The 21,051-nt window shown below is 45.2% G+C and overlaps 1 protein-coding gene across 1 annotated transcript in view; it reads right to left on the reverse strand.

Annotated features, from left to right (window-relative positions):
* Positions 1 to 8,552: 8,552 nt before the first annotated feature.
* The window catches only part of LOC138292729 (cytochrome P450 2D15-like), a 275,538-nt gene continuing 263,039 nt past the window's right edge, over positions 8,553 to 21,051 (reverse strand). The window contains exons 8-9 of the mRNA XM_069231467.1: positions 13,883 to 14,024; positions 8,553 to 12,106 (exon numbers count right to left, since the gene is read on the reverse strand). Of these exons, the coding sequence (XP_069087568.1) occupies positions 11,928 to 12,106; positions 13,883 to 14,024 (321 nt within the window). The 3' untranslated portion in view covers positions 8,553 to 11,927. The remainder of the gene's footprint in view (positions 12,107 to 13,882; positions 14,025 to 21,051) is intronic.

Genomic DNA, 21,051 nt, shown 5'->3' on the forward strand with positions numbered 1-21,051 from the left:
AAAATGACACTGGGCACCTCAGCAATGCACCTAGGTGTGCACCACCTATGCTGTGGTCCCTAAACCTACATGCCCTACCATATACTAGGGACTTATAGGTAGGTTAACTTAGCCAATTATAATTAGCCTAATTTGCATATCCATTTTACACAGAGCACAGGCCCTGGGACTGGTTAGCAGTACCCAGGGCACCATCAGAGTCAGGAAAACACCAGCATAAAGTGGAAAATGGGGGCAAAAAGTTAGGGGGCCTCTGCAATCAGCCCCAGTTTCTCACAAGGAGTATATGTGGTCATTAGCAGAGCAATCATCTAGTTAAGTTTGCGCAGTTACAAGCCCCTTTCTTGAAAAGGCAGCAAAACAATTTGCGCTTATATTCGGGAGTTGCGAGAGACAAAACAGCACCATTACTCCTCTTTTTGTGTGTAAAAGGCTGCTTTATTGGAAACAGGTGCACTCACAATATTTCGCCCTTGGCCTTGCGCCTTACAAAACTAAAGCCTCACTATACATAATCTCTCCTATTAACATCCCTCCTCCCCTCCCCCTTCCTGCCCCCCTTTGCACTTGCCGCTCATTAGTCCAGTCCTCCTTACTTCCCGCTCCTGTTTGATCTGTCTAGTACCTTAATAGTCAGTTGCTAGCTTCTTGAGCGTGCAAGTCTTCATCCCCTACAGCTCAATATCATCTACGTAGCCCTGCTACTGTCCACCCTCATCCAATCTGCATTTGTCTTGTCTTATTTTCTTCCCATCCGTTCTCGTCTGTCATGTGCCCGTTCTCTGTCTCTGCCTGCACCTGCTCCAAGCAACAATACATAACACCCCTCCCATGCACCCCTTTCCAAATGGGCCAAAAACACCATTGGACCAAATTGAAAAATTAATCCTTCGTTAACAAACTTATAATACCCCGGGCGGGTGGGAGGGAAAAAGCCTGCCGCACTGGCAGAGATTCCCAACAAAATGGTGGCGACCTAACATGTCGCCCAAAATTTATATAGTAGCCCATGCTACTAAAACCCCGCACCCGTGAAGCCCAAGTAGCGCCCAAAAAACAGCGCGAATGGGCTGTACCACTCTTGCAATAATCCCTGGGGGGAGACTGCCGATATCGGCGCTCCCCCCAAGACCCCTTTGCGAGAGACAAAACAGCACCATTACTCCTCTTTTTGTGTGTAAAAGGCCGCTTTATTGGAAACAGGTGTACTCACAATATTTCGCCCTTGGCCTTGCGCCTTACAAAACTAAAGCCTCACTATACATAATCTCTCCTATCAACCTCCCTCCTCCTCTACCCTCCTCTCCCCCCTCCCTTCCCCACCTTTGCACTTGCCACTCATTAGTCCAGTCCTCCTTACTTCCTGCTCCTGTTTGATCAGTCTAGTACCTTAATAGTCAGTTGCTAGCTTCTTGAGCGTGCAAGTCTCCATCCCCTACAGCTCGATATCATCTACGCAGCCCTGCTACTGTCCACCCTCATCCAATCTGCATTTGTCTTGTCTTATTTTCTTCCCATCCGTTCTCGTCTGTCATGTGCCCATTCTCTGTCTCTGCCACCAGAAAAGAAGAGGATCCGGCCCAAAGGGCCATCCTCTCCTTTTCTGCCCCCCCAATGCCCTTGATGCGCTGCTACCTACGGGCACTTACCGTTCCCCAAAAGTCGTCCGTAAAACTTATTTTAATTGGAGCAGGTACGATTCCGTGCCCACAAAGGACAGGTGTACTCCGTCGCCCCGAAAAAATTATTTGTCCTCAAAACGTATGTCCGTATGTTCCAAATAAGTGAATCCCTGTTCTACACAAAACGTCCTCATCTCTTTATTAATCTTCCTCCTTGCTTTCTCGATTGCTCCTGGTTTTCGCCAAAACTGCCAGGAGCTGATAAGCTGACACCGCGTCACCTCGCAAATGACAAAAAAACAGACCCTCATATTTGCGCCGAATCCCCTGCATCCGCCGCGCTAAGTGCACTGGGCACATGTCCTGCACTGGGTAGGCCTGCATAAAGACCTACCTCCCCTTGCCCTGCTGATCCGTCTTTGAACGTCTTAGAGATACCCCAACCCCACTCTCTGAAATGCACACATCGTCCCAGCGAACCCCATCTCAATGACTGGAACCTATTAACTCCGATACCCGGAACACCCCAAAAAACATCCAAGACATCAAAGTCCGGAACAATGCGACCTCCGCCTCGCAACTGCAAATCGCCTCCGTTGCTGATATCAGCTGCTTCAACAGTCCCAACGTAATCGGCTGTCGTTACCGCACTCTACCCCACGTTCTCTGGCCCAACCTTCTAAAATGCGCTGCCCCAGTTTCCCCACCAACGGTGCATAACCCCACAACAACTTGCCCATGAACGCAATACCTGGCAGCTTCCCTGCCATGGCCACCTTTGATAACCCCTTGTCCACCATGGCCATAATGAAGTCCACTACGTCCTCAACCCGCTCCTGCTCCCTTCACCGACGGCGGGCCCCCGCCTCCAAAAATTCCTGCCAGGCCCGTACATACGTGCGTTGCGTGGAAGGAGCCAACAAATTCATGACCAATCGCAGAATCCTCTGTCACCTACGTTCCAAAGCGCTGCCGGCATCGCTGTCCTGCTCAAATTGTCGTCCGCAACCAACCCACGGAACCTCTCCCACTGCGAACGAGATAACGCATCCGCAATGTCATTATTCACCCCAGGCACATGCCGCGCCCTAAAGTAAATGTCACAGCGCAAACATTCCAACACAAAAATTCGAAGAAGCTGCAGCACCTGCGGGTCTCTAGCTGACTGCCGATTTACCACTTGCACAACTGCCATGTTGTCCACTCGGAATAACACTCGCTTGTGTCGTAACCATTGTCCCCACACACACACTGCCACCACCAATGGGAACAACTCCAGAAAGGCAATACTACGACCTCCCGCACGCCACGCCTTCGGCCACTGTTCCGCACAAAATTTTCCTTGCCAGTAGATTCCGAATCCCGACGCCCCCGCCGCATCCGAAATAATTTGCACATCCCATTTGCACAAGGGCCATGCCTGAATCGGGATTCCATTGAATGACTTCAAAAATACGCACCACATTCTCAAATCCTCCTTGACCCCGGCGCTAAGTCGTATTTGATGATGTGGCTGTGTGCCACCCGAAAGTGCCATACCGAGTCTCCTGCAAAAAGTCCTGCCAGCGCGCACCACGCGGCAGGCAAAATTCAAATGACCCAACAGTACTTGAATTTCTTTCACTGTCACTTTCCTTTTTTGGACCATGTACCGCACTGTCTCTAACATGGTCCGCTTTTTGTCAATCGCACCACCATGGCCACTGTATCCAGCTCGATGCCCAGAAAGGACAATGCCGTACAGGGCGCTACCGTCTTTTCGGGGGCCAGGGGCACACCCAGATCCCCCATGAGCGGCTGAAAACTCTGCAAAGCAAGATTACAGGACTCCGACTCTTTTGTCCCTGCGATGAAAAAATCATCTAAATAGTGCGTAACAGACGCTTGCCCTGTGACCGTTACAAAAATCCACTGCAAAAAGGTGCTAAAACATTCAAATAATGAGCAAGAAATGGAGCAACCCATAGGCAGCGCCTTACCCACATACCAGCTGCCTTGAAATTGAATACCAAATAGTTTAAAATCCTGCAGGTGCACCGGCAGGAGTCTGAAAGCGGATTTTATATCCGTTTTTGCAATCAGGGTGCCCGGACCCAATGCCTCCACCAATGCCGTTGCCACGTTCACAGAGGCATATGACACTTTAGTGAGTTCCTCCGGTATAAAATCATTGACCGACGCCCCCTCTGGCCAGGACAAATGGTGTATCAACCGATATTGCCCTGGCTCCTTCTTGGGCACCACTCTGATAGGGGAGACAATCAAATTCTCTAAAGGCCAGTCCTCAAAAGGGCCTTCCATTCTCCCCTCGGCCACCTCTTTCTCAAGTTTGAGCCGCACCAGCTCCTCCCTCCCCTGAACGGAATGCAAATTCTCCACCCACCGACGCTGCCACGGATCGTTGTATCCTAGTTCCAAACCCTCAGAAAATCCCTTCAACAACAGCTGCCCTTGACTTTTCAAATCATAACGACTCACCCAAAAACAAAGCCTGTCCAACTTAACTGGCGTAGTAGCTCTTCCCCAGCCCACTCTGCCCCCTCATCTTGGGCTGTCCCTGATTTCCTGCGTTATTACCACCTGATGCCGTAGACTGTTGCCCGACGCTGGCTCCCCCTGAACAGTTGGTGAGAGCATGCTTTCCCCCGCACTTGGAGCATTCGTGCCTGAGCTTACAATACTCCCTCGTGCACAAACCTTTGTTGAAATCCCAACAAGCTCTGGATTTTCTTCCCGTACCTGCCACACCAGACTTTTTCCCAGCATAACCCCCTGCATTGGCCCCACCCTGGGTGGGGCGATCTCGAAAGGGCCGATAAATAATTGGCAACCCGCTGGCCGTAAAAACCGTCTTACCAAACTTCGCCGGCCCCATCGTAAATTGCCAGAGATCTGTATCTATTTCACCCCATTGAGTTTCTTCATCTGCCGCCATACGTGCGCGAAATTCCTCATCATATTGCACCCACGCATAGCCCCCGTAATTCAAGTACGACTTCCGTATGATATCCATGTACTTGAATAGAGCCACCGCCCACTCCGGGAAATGCTCGCAATATACACTGGCGAAAATAAGAAACGCCGCCGTCCAATTTTCAATGGTCACTGGGACCCTAGGCCACTTCGCCAGTTCATACTCTTCCTCCTTAGAGCCTTCTTTTGCTCGCACCACCCAGTGCAGCAATTTAAGCATTTCAACGTACTCCCCTTTCCATATTTTCTCTTTGGTTGCCTGCATAAGATGCGCGCCCAAAGGTTTTGCTGTCCCCATATAAGGTAGCCGCTTGTGTTTCTCGCTGACCTTGCCAACACCATATTCTTCCCCGCCCTTAACAGTGTCCCCGTCCTTCGCCCTACCTACCTGTTCTTTCACCTCCTCCGTGCCTACGCCCACGTCCGCCACGTACACCCCTTTTTGCAGTCGCTCCCCCGCACCCCCGTCCTCTGTCCCTACCGCCACCCCCACCTGCTTTAAAACTTGCGGCGCGTTACCTGTTCGCAACAAGGGGGGCCGCCCGAAGCCTTCCATCTTGTCTCTCTCCGCTCTCCTGAAGATGTTGACGGCACCTGCAATGACTGATGGACAACATTAGACTCCCCCCCCACTGCCCACCATGCATCCTCGTCGCGTATCTCCCCTTCCTCGACACTATCCTCGTCATAATCCAACCTCTCCTGCTCGTCCACATCCTCACTGTCAGTGTCCACCCACCCGTCCCCAAAACGAGCCTTCTTAACGAGGTCATCCACTCGTGCCGCTGGGGTGCGCGGTCGCCGCGGGCCGCCTGAGGCCCCTCCCATCCTGGTGCATGGCCAGGCCGCTTCGCACTACCCACCCTCTCACTGGTGGGCGCAACACCCGATCCAGTGTAGTGTCGCCGAGCTATTGCCTTGGCCCGCACCGTCATGCCAACTCGTCGAGGCCCAATCCAGCTAGTCGCCCTGGGCCCCACCTTCTCTTCTTCCCAGGGTGCTGAGGCCGTGCCGAGCCCGCCTGGGTCCCCATCCTTGCTACTGCTCCGGTCCCCCTGAAAAAATCCCAACGTATCGTTGAGTAGTAGAACCTCAGTGCCCCCCCCCAGGCTACCCCCGCGACTTCTTGACTCTCCCCCTCATCGCTATCTAAACCACCCGCGCCACAGACCCCCTGCCCAGCGCCTGCTTTTTTCAACCCCCCATAAGTACGGGTGGGCGGGTGCACCTTGAGAGTAATTCCATCTTCTTCCACTTCTTGCCCGGCTTCGTCACTCCATTCCAGGATGTGACGTACCCCGACGTACCCCGAGGAGACGAGATACCGGCACCCTCCCCACAATAAACCCACTCCATACCCTGCAACTGCACTCCTTGCCCCCCTGGGGCCCCCCACGCTTCCTCGACATTCTCCATAAAAAAATCCCTGTCCTTTGCATCCTTCTTGCCTCTTCCTTGTACCCCATCTGCCTCTCCTTCCTCTCGTGGTAGAACGTCCTCCCTGCTGCTGTCCCCTACGTGAGTCTACCTACTTGCCTGCCGGGTGGATACCTCTCCCGCCTGCCTAGACCCCACCTGCTCGGGACCCGCCTCCCTTGAGAGGCCTCCATTCTGCTGTCACGCCGCCGAGGGAATCTGCCGCCGCCCCTTTGCTCCCTCCGATGGTGGAGCTGTATCCGCCCCCGGCCCTCGCCTGGCTCCTGACTGAAGCATCAATGTACCCTGCCGCGCCCCTAATGGGCGCGGCTGCCTCAAAATCCCACCACCCACCTGCTTGACGGCTGTTGCGGACCCCCCGCCCCTGCCCCCCCCACCACCCGCTCTCCTCACCTGGGGTGCCATCCGCCCGCGATTCCCGCGAGTTGGCGAGCATGCCGCCACCGCGGCCGCCACACCGCTCGCCGCACCGGACGCTCCCGGCAGGCGGCATGCTCCGCCAACAAAACGAGGCGCCCCGCCTCACGGGGCAGCTGCATAGCCTGCAGAACCCGCCAGTCCATGCTATGGGCCATCTCCGACTTCCCTCCGATCTGCCACGAGAAAAACGGACTGGATCGCCCCACAAGGACACCAGGTAAGCACGCTGCTTAGCGCAGGCCCGGATATCCCGCAAAGATTGTTGTGTTTATTTTTAACTAGACTCCCCTACCACCTACACCTGCTGCTCGCCACCAAAGCTGCCTCGCTACCTAACTCCGCAAGCAAAGACAAAATCTGCCAACAAAGAAAAAAAAAAACCTGCAGCGCTGGAAAAGGCCTGGCGCACTGGCAGAGATTCCCAACAAAATGGTGGCGACCTAACATGTTGCCCAAAATGTATATAGTAGCCCATGCTACTAAAACCCCGCACCCGTGAAGCCCAAGTAGCACCCAAAAAACTGCGCGAATGGGCTGTACCACTCTCGCAATAATCCGAGGGGAGGGAGACTGCTGATATCGGCGCTCCCCCCCCAAGACCCCTTTGTGGTAATTTTACAGTTCCTCCCCACAGCCGTGTAGACCTCCAAATCCGTCGAATCGGCATTGTGAGGACCGGCCCTGACAAGTAAGTTTTATTGAAATTGATGGGGTAATTCATATATGTAGCGCCATCACATCAGGAAGTATCGCCAAATGAGGAAAGAAAAAGTAATGTCCCAATGTTAGAAGTGCTAACGCACGTGTTCTACCAGCAACACGGGACGGTTGCGATGTGTTTTTACCAGACAATATGTGGTCAGCCAGGAAACAATGTGCCACGCACTAGCAACAGTACTGCATATAAAGACGTCGTTGCCGACTCCCATGCTATCTAAACTTAAAGCAATGTGCCCCCACTAATCACAATGTTCAGCAAAACAAAACTTGGGGTGCTCCCTTTAAGGGAGTTAGGGTACACTCCTGGCACACAAAAGATTAATAACAAGCATGGCAAATAAAGCAGCTGTAAACCTTTCATCAAGCCAAGCACAAAATAAAACAAGAACAAATAAATAAAAAACGAAACTGATGCTCTAACATACACAACAATAAGCAGTGTATCAGACACAGAGTAAGCAAAGCAAAAATTAAAAAGACAGGCACATTTGAAAATATAAACAAATGCTCTAACTTACCCAATGATAAATAATAAAATAAAGGACGCATAAATCACACGCAAACAAATATAAACACAGAAATAAATGGATGCTTTCAGTTACACCTACAAAACGATTAACACTGTAACAAAATGAAGATAACGCCACGTACGAAGCCACGGAAAACAAACACACGCATGAACCATTTCAAAACACGATCGCACATCACCGCATAAAGCACACAAAAGCAAATATAAACCCCAAAAAAACCTGATGCTTTCACTTACACTTACAAAACTTGTGACAAAATAAAAATAACAGCAGGTACGAACACACTGAAATCAAACATACACGATCCCACATCTGCAAACACCAGATTGCGCTGCGAAAAAAGATATTAAAAAGTAGTCCACAAACCAGACGGAAAACAGCGAGCCTTGCATGTTTTCAGTACTTGGTCGTTGCGCTCGAGGAGGGCTAACCACCAGAATAGGCATGACGTATGCATGCCTTCCATTAATGAAAGCAAGCAGATTTTAACAGGCAAGCCCATGAACCAATGAAAGACACTGATGTGACATGGACAGGGCTCCGAGCCCTTTTCTAACTACATGAGACGCAGGCTCTACCCTAAAAAGGGCATGGATTGATGTGTGGAATGCTGAAAGAATTAAGGCCCATATTTATACTTTTTTAGCACCGCATTTGCGCCGCTTTTTGACGCAAAAACGGCACAAACTTACAAAATACAATTGTATTTTGCAAGTTTGTGCCGCTTTTGCATTAAAAAATGACGCAAATGTGGCGCTAAAAAAGTATAAATATGGGCCTAACTGTATTGACTAGCATAGTGGACATGTATAACGTAAAGCTGATAAAAGACGGAAAGTGGAGACTAATGATTAATCAAACATATTTATTAATCATAATTATCCAAGACTATCAGCTGTTTGTAGCCTTGTGACAGTGAGGGAATTATATAAACAGAAAAGTAACACCCAATCACGCCCACTTAACAGCAATAAACCCTATTGGTGCATGCAGAAAACTTAAGCTCATCCAAAAAAATAATAATAAAAAGGAAACCATCTGTGTAAAAGCTAAGACATATTAAGAATAGAGCACAGACTAAAGAAAAATATAACAAAATGTTCCTATAGGCGCTCAGGTATCTTGGTTATTCCCTCCATCCCCAAACAGATCGTTTCCGTCCTTGGCTAGAGTTCCTCTCGGTACGTTGTTACTTACTGAACATGTATTACAAGCCGGTATTATTAGGGTGTTGGAGGTTACACACCCCTAAACAGCATTTATGCATCTCTACGTCAGAATCCCTCCTTCCCTCTGCCTTCTAGCCGCCCACCTTCCATACATGCTTAACCTACCTTTACAATTTGGTCTCTTCGCATCCTGGCAGTGCTGTTGACGGATTTCTATTGCCCTATCCAGTCACCGAGTATAAGTAGCTCAATTTATTTATTGTGCTGATTTATAGAGCACACCTACGACAATAGGCTTCAAGAACTTCTGCTAAGCCTAACACACATATTATGCTTTGCTCTCCAGTTGTATAACAGGTATAGCTTGAACAGCCAAGTTTTCAGAAGCCTTCTGTAAATCAGGTGATTTCTGTATCTGCAGATGGTAAAAAAGAAGCTTCAGAGTGCTGCAGCCTGCTTCTGAAAATCTGGCTGTGCACATCTCTGGGAACTTCTAGACTTCAAAGAGATCCATTAAGGATGAGCGCAAGTGTCATGTAGTGACATAGCCTGCAAAATGTTTGGGAAAGGAAGGGACCAATCCTCATAAGGAACTTCTGACTATACAGAACTCACTGGGCTTTATAGATGCTGAGGACAGCTAATGCTTGTTCTTGAAAAGGACTTTTTATTGTCTATATTCAGTCATAATACTCCCATTAAGGTTGGCAACAAACAGCTGGCTTCCTGTGGCTCATCACAGTGGTTACCTCAACACATTTTTAACCTGAAGTCTTTGTGTCATATTTGACTCCTAATTATTGCAAACCCTAAAGCAAATATTGTTCATTGTTCATAAACTGGGGTCTTCCATGTAATCTGCACCAAGTATTGGACAACCTTGGTAAACGAGATATTACTCTCTAAAAAATCTCAGTTACTACTAACCCACCAAGACCAGGTCTATTTAGACATTGGACGGACCAAATGTTCCATGTACGGCTAAATAAGAAATCCAAATCATACACAAATCAGTAACTCTTTGTGGTGTTAAATTCATAGTTAGGAAATGTAACTTTCAGTATACATTTAAAAAATACACAGAATTTTAGTGTTGAAATGAAATGTACATTTGTATATCACAAAATAAAAGTATGTGTTTTTCCTGAAATGTGTTGAGTGCTCTCCTATTCAATTGCCTGCGGATTTGTAGCATCAAGAATTCAATTTCTTATGAAAGACAGGCCCATTGTTGTTGCCCATGCCTTTTTTAAGTATTGTTGCATGGAAGTCCACTTATATCGATTGTGGGTGGCCACATATAGGGCCTGGCTCAGAGTTTGGCGGACAGGTTACTCCGTCATAACTGGATGGATATCCTGCCCTTCTTATTACAGGTGCTACAAGATAAAATGCATTTGTAATAAGGTAGATCTCCATCACGTTTGTGACAGAGTAACCCATCTGCCAAACTCTAAATCAGGCCTATCGTCAACAATGGGACTGACCGGGCAGTGAATGAACAAATGTCTGAAGTCAACCTCAGTGAAATGGTCATTTCAAATTTGCATGCCCTTTTTACATGAACCTAAAGAGGGGCATTAAAGAAGCAACAATTGTTTTAAGCTAGCTAGCATATTTGTACTTATCCCACAATCACAATTTTACATAGGAATGTTTTCAAATCTACACCTCTATACAATATTAGAAAGATAGAATTTACAGTACTGTCCTTAAGGATGGAAAAACAGTGAAACTGTGTACTCGAACTTTGGATAGATTTTGATTCACTTTTCAGATTTTGTTATCTTCACAAAGACTTTTTTTAAACAATTGTTAAAAGTAGGCTTTGTCATGGAAAAAACTGAAAACTAATTTTATTGGGAGGATTTTTCAACTAAATTGAATGAAAATTATCTCACAAATAAGGGATTATGGGACTGGGTGAACGATGTGGCATGCAAAAGCCAAGTACTTTACCATCAAAATTATAATATCGCACATCCATTTTACACAGCAAATTGCAGTCTAATTTGAGAAACCTATGGGCATATTTATACTTGTTTTGCGCTGAATTTGTGTCATTTTTTTTACGCACATTCGGTGCAAAATTAACTTCATATTTATACTTCAGCACTAGACCCGTCTAGTGCCAAATTTATGGAGTTAAAGTAATTTTTGGGACGTGGAAACCTACTTTGCATCAATGAGATGCAAAGTAGGCATTCCCGTGCAAAAAATGACTCTATGGCCTTAGCGCCATATTTATCCCCCCTGCAAAAGTCATGCACGGGGAAGAGGGGTCAAATAATGCTGCAAAGCTTGGTTTGCACCATTATTTAATGCCTAGGTCAGGGCAGGTGTTAGGGGACCTGTGGGCCTATTTCCATGGTGGAACCCCATTGAATAAGCCCACAGGTGCCCTCCACAGGCCCCAGGGACACCCCCACCCACACCAAAGGGACAGCGGAGTATGGGGACCCCATCACAGGTAAGAATAGTTAAGTACAGGTACGTTTTTTTGTTTTCTTTAAGTGCCATTGGGGGCCCTGAAATGGGCCCCTACATGGCACTGGGTGCAATGGCAATGCCCAGGGGACCCTGGTCCCCTGTGCTAGCCAATGGGGTGGTGGGCATGACTCCTGTCTTTTTTAAGGCAGGAGTCATGTGGTATGGATGGTTTTGAGTCAGAAAATGACGCTAGGCTGGTTAGAGTCTACTCTAACCTGCCTAACGTAATTTTTGGGTGCAAAATCCCCTTCTTCATACCGCCAGCCCCAACCGGCTAACGTCATTTTTTTGGACGCTAGCCTACCCTTTGCACCAGCTTGCACCATTCTATAAATATGGTGCCCGGCTGGTGCTCCGAAATGGTGCAAGGCATTGCTAAACGTTTTGGTGCAAAATTTCATCAGTGCAGTTTTGCACCAGAAAATTTAAAATCATGGCCTTACTTCTAAGGAGCAATAATAATCTGTGTTAAATTTCAGCCATCAATTCCTGAAGGAGCCACCAGGTGCCCTATTATCTTGTATATGTTCATGTTAAGATGTTTTGCCATGGAGGGTGACCTTCCTTCATCTCACTTCAGCACATAACTGGTAAGGCATGGGGGCTCTTATGGTGCTGCTGGTGGTCTCTTCACTAGGTCTTGGCTTATCTCTTGGGATGAAGAAAGTGAACTGCTGAAGAAACATTGTGTAGAAGAGAAAGAGCTCCATCCTGGCCAGCTGCTCCCCCAAACAGACACGGCGTCCTGTGAGACAAGGGTGAGAGTGAGAAGAAATGTCTACCTGCTCTTGTTTTTTTTAATCTTCTATGAGGTAATGCCATTCCACCATCTATTCAAACATCAGAACATTCCTTGATAGGCTAATAACAGAGACGGGTCCTAAAGACTTGGCTGTTCGAGCAGCGATAACCCCCCCTTTCCCCCCTAGCGCCTTGAGACCCGCACGGGTGAGTAGCGCGCTTTATAAATGTTAATGATTTGATTGATTTGATTTAAAATGGTCACTGCTAATTTGATCAGAAAATCTGAACTGGTTTCACTTTAACTAGCACTGGGCAAGGTTATGACCTTCGAATACTTAAAGTAAGGCTATAACACAAACAGTCTGATGAAAATAGTGAGAATAATTATACAAATAAAATGTTCAACACTGGCTGTTATAGTGCGCTCCTGCTGTCTTGGGAGGTGCTGGTTGTTATCAAGCAGGAAGATAAGCACTGAGGTGGAAATCCCCTCCCTCCCTCCATGATCAATTCAGAATATATGAATCAAAATGTAATCTATCCTTTTAAGGGAGATGAGTTCAAATCATGCTCCATGGAGAAACCCAAATTATATAATATATAACAACTGAGTGGCTAAATAAATGGTGAACATGAACTATATAAAAACTGAGAAACATAACATTTACATTCACACAGAGTTCATAAACTTCATCCACAATTGGCTGTAAATAAAAATATGTTTTATCTTTAGATAACCCTTTTCACATTAATATATATTTATATTTATATAGCAGTTCTAAATCTTTTGTCTTTTGGGAACACTCAATGAATGACTACTGGGCACAGTAACAATTTTTACAACTTGAAACTCAAAGCAATAAAAAGCTACAGTAACAAGCATACAATAAACAACTAAATAAATTATAAAATATGTTGTTTAATACATATACAAAAGCTACACAAACATCGCAAAATTTCATTTTATTGGATAGTTGGAGCATATCAACATTTTTATTTATTTCTAAAAGACAAAGCACTATGACAGGTTCTAGCATATTTCATTGTCCTTTTTACTCTTAATGTATGTGTTTTGTTGGTGATATTAGTGGTATAAGTGCTTTAATTGACCAATCTGCTTTTTGCTGTACTTGAGCAGCTCCCAAGACTCAAGCTAAGGATACCAAACTATTTTTGGTATACAATTTCAACATCCTTTACATTTACTGTGCATTTAACATTTATCAATTTTACATTTATATTTTTATTTAGATATACTTTATTCATCTGCAAATAGCATTTAATTTTTTAAGCAGTCACAGACCCTCTGTGTAGGGTAACTATTTAAAATAATTCAATTTAAGTCCCCACCTCCATTATTTTTTAAAGAATGGTGCTGCAGTACCATTGGTGGGATTTGCGGTGCTGGACTTACAGGTGCTCTTTTTTGGCTGTAGTAACTTTACAATTGTGCATTTGGCTCCAACCATTTCAGTGGAGGAGACACATTTGAGTAACTTTACACCAGTAAATAGTGACTAGCCAAAAGTAGTATAGTTACTCAAAAGTGTAAAAATAAACGTACAGGTGCCGATTTAGTTGCATGCAAGTTTAACTTTCTAAATAGGCTCCTATATGTCTATGCCATCTATTTATGCCCGGATGTAAACACATAGCATCAGCAATACTGTCTTCATCTGCAAATATACATGTTAGTCAAACCTGCATTTGACATGCTTACAGACTCTAGCGAACTGATCTAATCTACACCTGCATAGTCTAACAAGCGTCTATTTACCTGCAGAAAAAGGTAGGAAGGCTTCTCGTTTGATGAATTGACCATCAGCATCCAAGAAGTGTTCTGGATAAAACTGGTAGGGCCTTGCCCAAATGGACTCATCCTTCAGGACAGATGACAGGTTGAACATAAGTGTGGTGCCCTACAAATAATAGCCAACATGGTAAATAGATAAGGTTCTCCATTTCTTCTCTCTTTGTGCGTGAACATTTGGTAACTGAATGAATAACACAGAAATAAAAAAATGGTTTGCAGACTGCACAAACCTCTAAAGTTCTTCTTGCTCCAAAGCTAAACTACTCCAATCATGGCCGATAGCTCTAATCCATTCAGCAAGCCAAAATGTAGTGCCATTTAACGTATTTGACATCCTGTCCTGTGACCCAGACACTCTGAGATAGTCCTTCTTGAATGTCAAAGGTAAAAGATTTATGAAAAGCAGCCTTACATAACACATTTCCCCATCATTTCCATACCCTTTAACCCTATAGATTTCAGCACAGTGAGCACCACTGCCTGTGGATTAAGAATGGAATTCTATGTCTGGTTTGAGCAGCCTGAGCAGCCGTACTTCCTGCATATGTGTCTGACACTGACAGACTCACTGGTACTATATTGTACCCTCACTGGTCATGTGCTAAGACTTGCAGCAAATGGTGGCGCCAAAGGGTAGGGATGGTAAGCCTTCATTCACACCTTTCATTCACACTCTCAATGTGCTGCTTGGCCACCTCTGACCTGTGGCATCTTTTGAGTCTGTACGAACATTAATGGAGTAGTCACTTAAAGTAAACTGTATTCCCTTATTCAAGGTACATCACTGCCTGGTCATACACCTCAAAACTTGGCACAAACAGAAATATTGTGCCAGACAGCAACAATTCCAAGAACATTATTAGGCAGAAGCAGAAAGGTAGCTGAACTGCATGGCTCCTCAGTTGTCTGTTTGCTACTTCAGTACCTCTCATCCTTTTTTCACAAGTGCATCTGCAGAACACAAGCGCTGGAAGATGTCATGATGTGTATGTCGGTCCCAATGCTCATTCCTGCAACACTACAACACCCCCCTCCCAAATTAAACAAGAATTCTCACTTAATCCAAGAGTCCCCCAAGGGGTCTGACAAGAAGCGGGACTGAATGGGTTGATGAAGATAAATGGAAGAGGAAGCTGCCAGGCAGGACTGGCCTTTTCTTCCACCGGGCATTTTGCCAATAGATTGGAGCTCTTGGGGGACAGTTGTGAAAGCCCATGGCCACTCCTAATGCCTCTGTCACTTTCAACAGCTCCCTGAGGTTAATTGCAGCAAGGAGGCTTCAAGAGAGAGAAAGAGAGGGAGGGATGGATGGAGAGAGTAGAGAGAAATTAATCAAAGAGGGAAAAAAGGGAGGGGAGAGGAGAAAGAGAGAATGGACGGATGGAAAGAGAAGGAAAGAGCACACAAGGAGATGAAGGAAATAGGGATGATTTGAGCATTTGTGCCTAGAATGGTTCCTCAGTTCTGCCCGAAGAAATTGAGTGATGAGAATTCTAGTTCTGTCCTGTGAGTTGTCGATAAGATGTTCCTCACCTGGAACTTTGTCAGTCTCTGACAGTTTATCTGCTCATGGTTGTTCACAGGGCTTTTCATTCAGCATGCAGAAATAAGAGGAACTGCAAGTAAATATGGGCCTGGTTTAAAGTTTGTTGGCTAGAGCAGTGTCAATTGGGATGCCAAATGATATTATCTCCATCAGCCTGAGAGTACTTCAGCAGCCAAATTTAGAGAAGGCTGCTGGCTCTGTGTTGATCTCTGTATATCGAAAGGAACCGCTGTCATGGAATCAGGTCTTCTCTGAGTCGGGTTGCTTGGGAATACAGCCCAAAGCAAAGAACTACAGAAGCTAGACTGATAGCCAAAATAAAGGGTAAGGGAAAGTTGAAAAGAACTTTGGAGAGAGAGTTCAAGAGGGTGTGAAACTGTCATGCAGAAAACATGTGGGGTCTATGCAGTACCCCAGGAGGATTTAACACAGCAGGAAGGTAGGTCACGAAGGATGGCTTATACCCTACATGTGACCTGTGCCTGAGTGCAGTCAGACCCCACAAGGCACATTTTCTCCATTGCAGTGCACAGAAACTGGTTATGGGTTGGCTGATAAGATTTTGTGGTTGGAGGCTGTTCTCTGCTCTGGTGGAAAGTGTAACAAAAATCTGGCAGCAGTTTTGCCAAATCTCCAGAGCTGAGGGAGATCAACCACTTCTGCACCCTCCTCCAGTGACCGCCCCGGTGGCCTTTATTCATTGCACCCTGATTATGTCATACAGTAAGTGGGAAAGATCATGCCGAGTGAAGAGGTCTGTGGTGATGTTTGTTACCCACCAGACTGTCCTGAAACACATAACAAGGAGACTAATACATGGGTAGGTTGGAGGGCTGATTGAAACCCTTTGGCACACTGAATGCGAGGGCCAGTGCGTGCCAACTGTGGTAGGTTCCCCCTGCGGCCTTGTGGGAAGTACACCATCATCTCATCTCACCTGCTCTGTTAGAGAGGTGGAGCATAAGCATGTGTGATACCACTAGAAAGATGGGGAACTATGCCTTGGCAGGGTGTAGCTAGAGGAAAGTCTTATGGAGGTCCATAGTCGTCCTGACATGCAAATGGTTAGCCTGACCAAGGTAGTCGAAAGACTAGTCATACTATCTAGTAACTGATTCCCTCCAAAGTTTGCCTGGAGCTGGCACCTGAAAACCCAAATTTTATCTGGTAAAGGGAATGATTAGAGGTGTTAGAGCCAAAACAATCCCAGACTTTAAATGGGAAAGAATGCCAACTCGCTGACATAAAACTGGGCATCAAATGCGAGTGTCTAGTAGACCACGTTTGGTAAGCAGAACTGCCACTGAGAAATGAACCGAACACTGGGTGAAGGTGCCTGATACAAATGCACATTAGATACCAGAAAAGGGGTTGGTTGATTTAGACGGCAGGACAGTGGCTACAGAAGTCAGAATCCGCAAAGGAGTACAACTCACTTGAATCAAGTAGTCCTGAAAATGAATGGCATTGGAGTGTCTGGTTCATACCCGGCCATTGCTGGTGCTGAGAACAGCAGGGGCTAAGCAGTGACAAGTAGTAGGACCACTGTGGAAGGCACAGAATCGCTGGCTGAACACCCAGGTGGATCTGCCTCGAGTGCAAATCTTGGTGGTAGTAGCAAATATACAAACAAGAAGTTTGAAGGCCAAAGTGGAAGAGGGTTCCAGGTGAAAGAACTTGAACAGCAGGTGAACAGCAGTTGAACATGGGTCAGTCGGCTGTAAGAGATGGGCATGCAGTGTTTGGAAGGCATGGCTGATGGCCTATGTTGTCATCAGCCAATCAAAAGGGAGTCAGGTTCCAATCCCCGAGCCTGTGTCGGCCAAAACAGGCCCAGTGCAGTAACAAAAAAGATCCCAGAGAAGCCAACAGGCCCGACTGGGTTTTCCCCAAGAGAGGGGCCTGAGCCTTGGAAAGTGTTATGGTTCCAGGGGTATCCAGTGAGCTCTTGCTGGTCCTTGAAAATCCAGGGGAGATGGTGTAAATCTCACGCCGGGCCGCACCTACATCTGCAGCAGGTTTCGAAGGTGAAAAGCCTCTGACATGTTGGAACAATGTAGGTAAGGGAAGTTAGAAAGTCGGATCTGTAACTTTGGGAAAAGGATTGGCTCCAAGGGCTGGGCTAGACGAGCTGTGGTGTGGAACGTGACTGGGTGCAAGATGTGGCTGGATGTGGTGGTTGCCTCTCCCTGTGCCCCTCTGGGGCGCAGGCCAGTTTTCTGCCTTGATGGGCACCTAGCAGCTGACGTAGAACTGCTGAATACCCAGAGAAACCAAATCTTTCATTAAAATAAGGCCCAAGGCAGGGGTTGGCGAAATGTGAAGAAATTCAGTGAAGTGCGGGTAAATGGCAGGAACATCTATGACTCTCAACCTCTTCTTGGTTTTAGTAGCATGTACCTCCTAGTGGTCCCACTGGTAACTATCTTTGTACCACTAATGTCTTTGAGGAGATGTCTATAAAGATAGGTCAAACAAGTTCGGACTATGATAGCAAAATTTTTTAAATCTAATGACCTCAATCCCAGATGGGGCAATTCGTGGATAACCAAAACCCAATTAAGATGGCAAAAGAAGATGCTGTCTTTTCCACCAATCATTAAAGTCCTCACCAATTTTGTGAACTCTACACACACCTCCTTCGGCACACTGAATAACAATAAACTGAATTCCTCTATGTTGCGTTCACTCTTCGTGCAAATCAATAATGAGAAAACTAGGTAAAAGCATTTAATTCGTATCTCCAGCCATTAAAATCGCAATAGACACAAAGACATAAAAACATGCCAATAGTTTATGTGTTCCAGGATGAACCTAATGATAGAAAAGCTGAGTTTATCAAAAAAGTCACTTAAGCCTCAATCTACGTGGAAACATTAAGGGAACCTTCAAAGAACGTAAAAACTATGGGCCAGATGTATCAAAGCTTTTTGCATTCGCAAACGGTGTGAATGCCCGTTTGCGAATGGAAAAAGCCCTTTCAGAATGTATCAAAGCGATTCCTTAAAATTGCGACCCTGTTTAGAGTGTCACAAATTGCGACTCTCTAAATAAGAAATCGCAAATAAGAAATCCTTATTTGCTATTTCTAAAGCACATGTATGAAGCAATTCCTTAATCCAAATTGGGCATTAAGGAATCGCTATTGCCACCAAGTTGAACTTGATGGTAACCATGTGCAAATTTTAGAAATGCATTTAAAATGCATTTTTAAAATTTACATGTAAAGCACACATGCCCTTTTGGCATGTGTGCACCTTACATGTTGTTAAAAAATGTTTTGGGGTGCAGCAGAGGGGGCCTTAGGCCCCAGCACCCTGGACCTTGCATTTCCCAAAATTGTGAATTACAGTTAGGAATTCGCAATTTGGGACATGCAAAATATTCGCAAATATGGGCCGACATATGGGCAATTTGCGATTCGGTAATAGCATTTGCGATTTTTAAGAAATCGCTACTACTGAATTGCAAATTTGATACATTGCATTTTGCGACTCAGAAATAGCGATTTCTTAAAAATCGCTATTTCCGATTCGCAAAATGCATTCTTGATACATCTGGCTCTATATTTCTAGCAAACACAAAGGATTGTGCCTAAAAGCGTACTGTTCAAAATGTGACAAAAAAGACGAGTTTCATAATATTGCATGTCTCTATGCCACGCACAAAGGCAGAAGAGAAAGGAGAACTACACTTCTTATGTACCTTTTGTGATTTGAGATTCACAAAAAAATAGATTATTGCAACATGAAAGGCATATATACCCAAAAGTACAAAACAATGCTAGACTCTTGGCTTTAGCAGGCCGAAGGCTTTCAGAATTGTGGTAAAAAGACACAATATTGCACTTAATTGAATTGGAAAAGTATATGAAAATGATAGGAATATTAAAACTTATGATTCCACACTTTGATAACAAAAACAGTAAGCAGACTCAAGAAAAAAGATGAGCTCTAAGAGAAAAGAACGAAAAACATGGAAGTAATATGCAACAAGAATCCACTAATGTTGAAAGTAAGTCAAAGATGAACTAGAAATAACAGAGGGAACAATAAAAGAAAGAGACAAAGATTTTATAAATACAAAAAGAGCACCCAAAATAACAAACTTTAATGATCTGAATGGCAGCGTATCAAAAGTGCAAAAATATTTCAGAAATCTGCAACATCACAAAGTTGGTATGGAGTTAATGGAATACACTGTGATTAATATCACAGGAAATACCACAAACATCCATCCAAAACCAATGAATCAAAATCAAATGAAACATGTCATGAAAATGGTGAGCAGTCTATGAACGTTGGTCAAGGCTGGAACTGTAAGGAAGTGCCCCTTTTTACATGCCCTTCCTCAAAGTTTTGGACTGATGCTTCTGTCATTTCAGTTCTGAGAGTGCGCTGAGGTCTGCTAAAAAAACCTTAGTACCAGTGCTCTGGCCCTTAAAAAGTGTATGTTCAATTGGCTTATACCCATTTGGTAAAGGTTAACTTATATATAAGCCCGTAATGTATGGTACCAGAGGTACCCAGGGCATGTAAGTTAAAGTGTCCCTCGTGGACTACTGCACTTATTGTGTCACCAAGAGTGTGACAAAGTAAAACATGCCTCCCAGCTGGCCACTGCAGATCGGTAGAGCTATCCTAAACTGCTAACTCATCTTTTTTAATCCCATACAAATTGCATGTTGAATTGGAAACATCCAATTGGCAAGGCCTGGCTTACTTAAAGTCCCTAGTATATAGTACCCAGGGCATGTAAGACAGAATGTTCACTCAGGGCTGTAGCACTGTTTTTGACACCCTTCATGTGACAAGATACAGAATGGCCACCAGTCTGCGACTGCAAACTGGAAGGACAGTGTTCTCACTGCCCATTTCGACTTTGCCATTTAAACCTATACCAAAGCCACCCTATCCCTTAACATTATTATATATATATATATATATATATATATATATATATACAAAATATAGCTCCCTGCCACAGGACACTATTGACTTATATATATATATATATATATATATAAGTCAATAGTGTCCTATTGACTTATATATATATATATATATATATATATATATATATAAGTCAATAGTGTCCTGTGGCAGGGAGCTATATTTTGTTAAGACATATGTTTTACAATATACCTTAGCAGCAACACTTCTAAATTGTTGTTTTGCTGTAGGTAAAGTTGGTAGCCCCAATGGTAAATGCAGAGTTACCAGGTGGCATCCTAATCCAGTTAACTTTTGAATGGTACTACCAAACTGAGTCATGTGAGGTATCAAATTAGTTGTGGCATTAAATGCGATCTGATGCTCAGGTCAAAATTAATGTCACTTTTAATGGTTAGCCACTTTTAGAAAAGTGACCCCTGTCTGTTCTGCTCATCCAGTGGCCTCACAGAGGCACAAACAAACAGATAGTTGTCTGACCACCTGGGGAGATGCATGAACAACACCCAAGCTCAAGGACAAAGTCAGTGCTGCAGTAGCGAGGTGTTACCTCCTCTGCCAGAATGGCAACTCAGGGGATTAGCCTGGAGGCATGCTTCAAAGGGGAAGCCACCTTTTATGGGCCACCTGGACTA

This window comes from Pleurodeles waltl, chromosome 4_2 (assembly GCF_031143425.1).
Source record: "Pleurodeles waltl isolate 20211129_DDA chromosome 4_2, aPleWal1.hap1.20221129, whole genome shotgun sequence".
In the NCBI taxonomy this organism is placed as follows: domain Eukaryota; kingdom Metazoa; phylum Chordata; class Amphibia; order Caudata; family Salamandridae; genus Pleurodeles; species Pleurodeles waltl.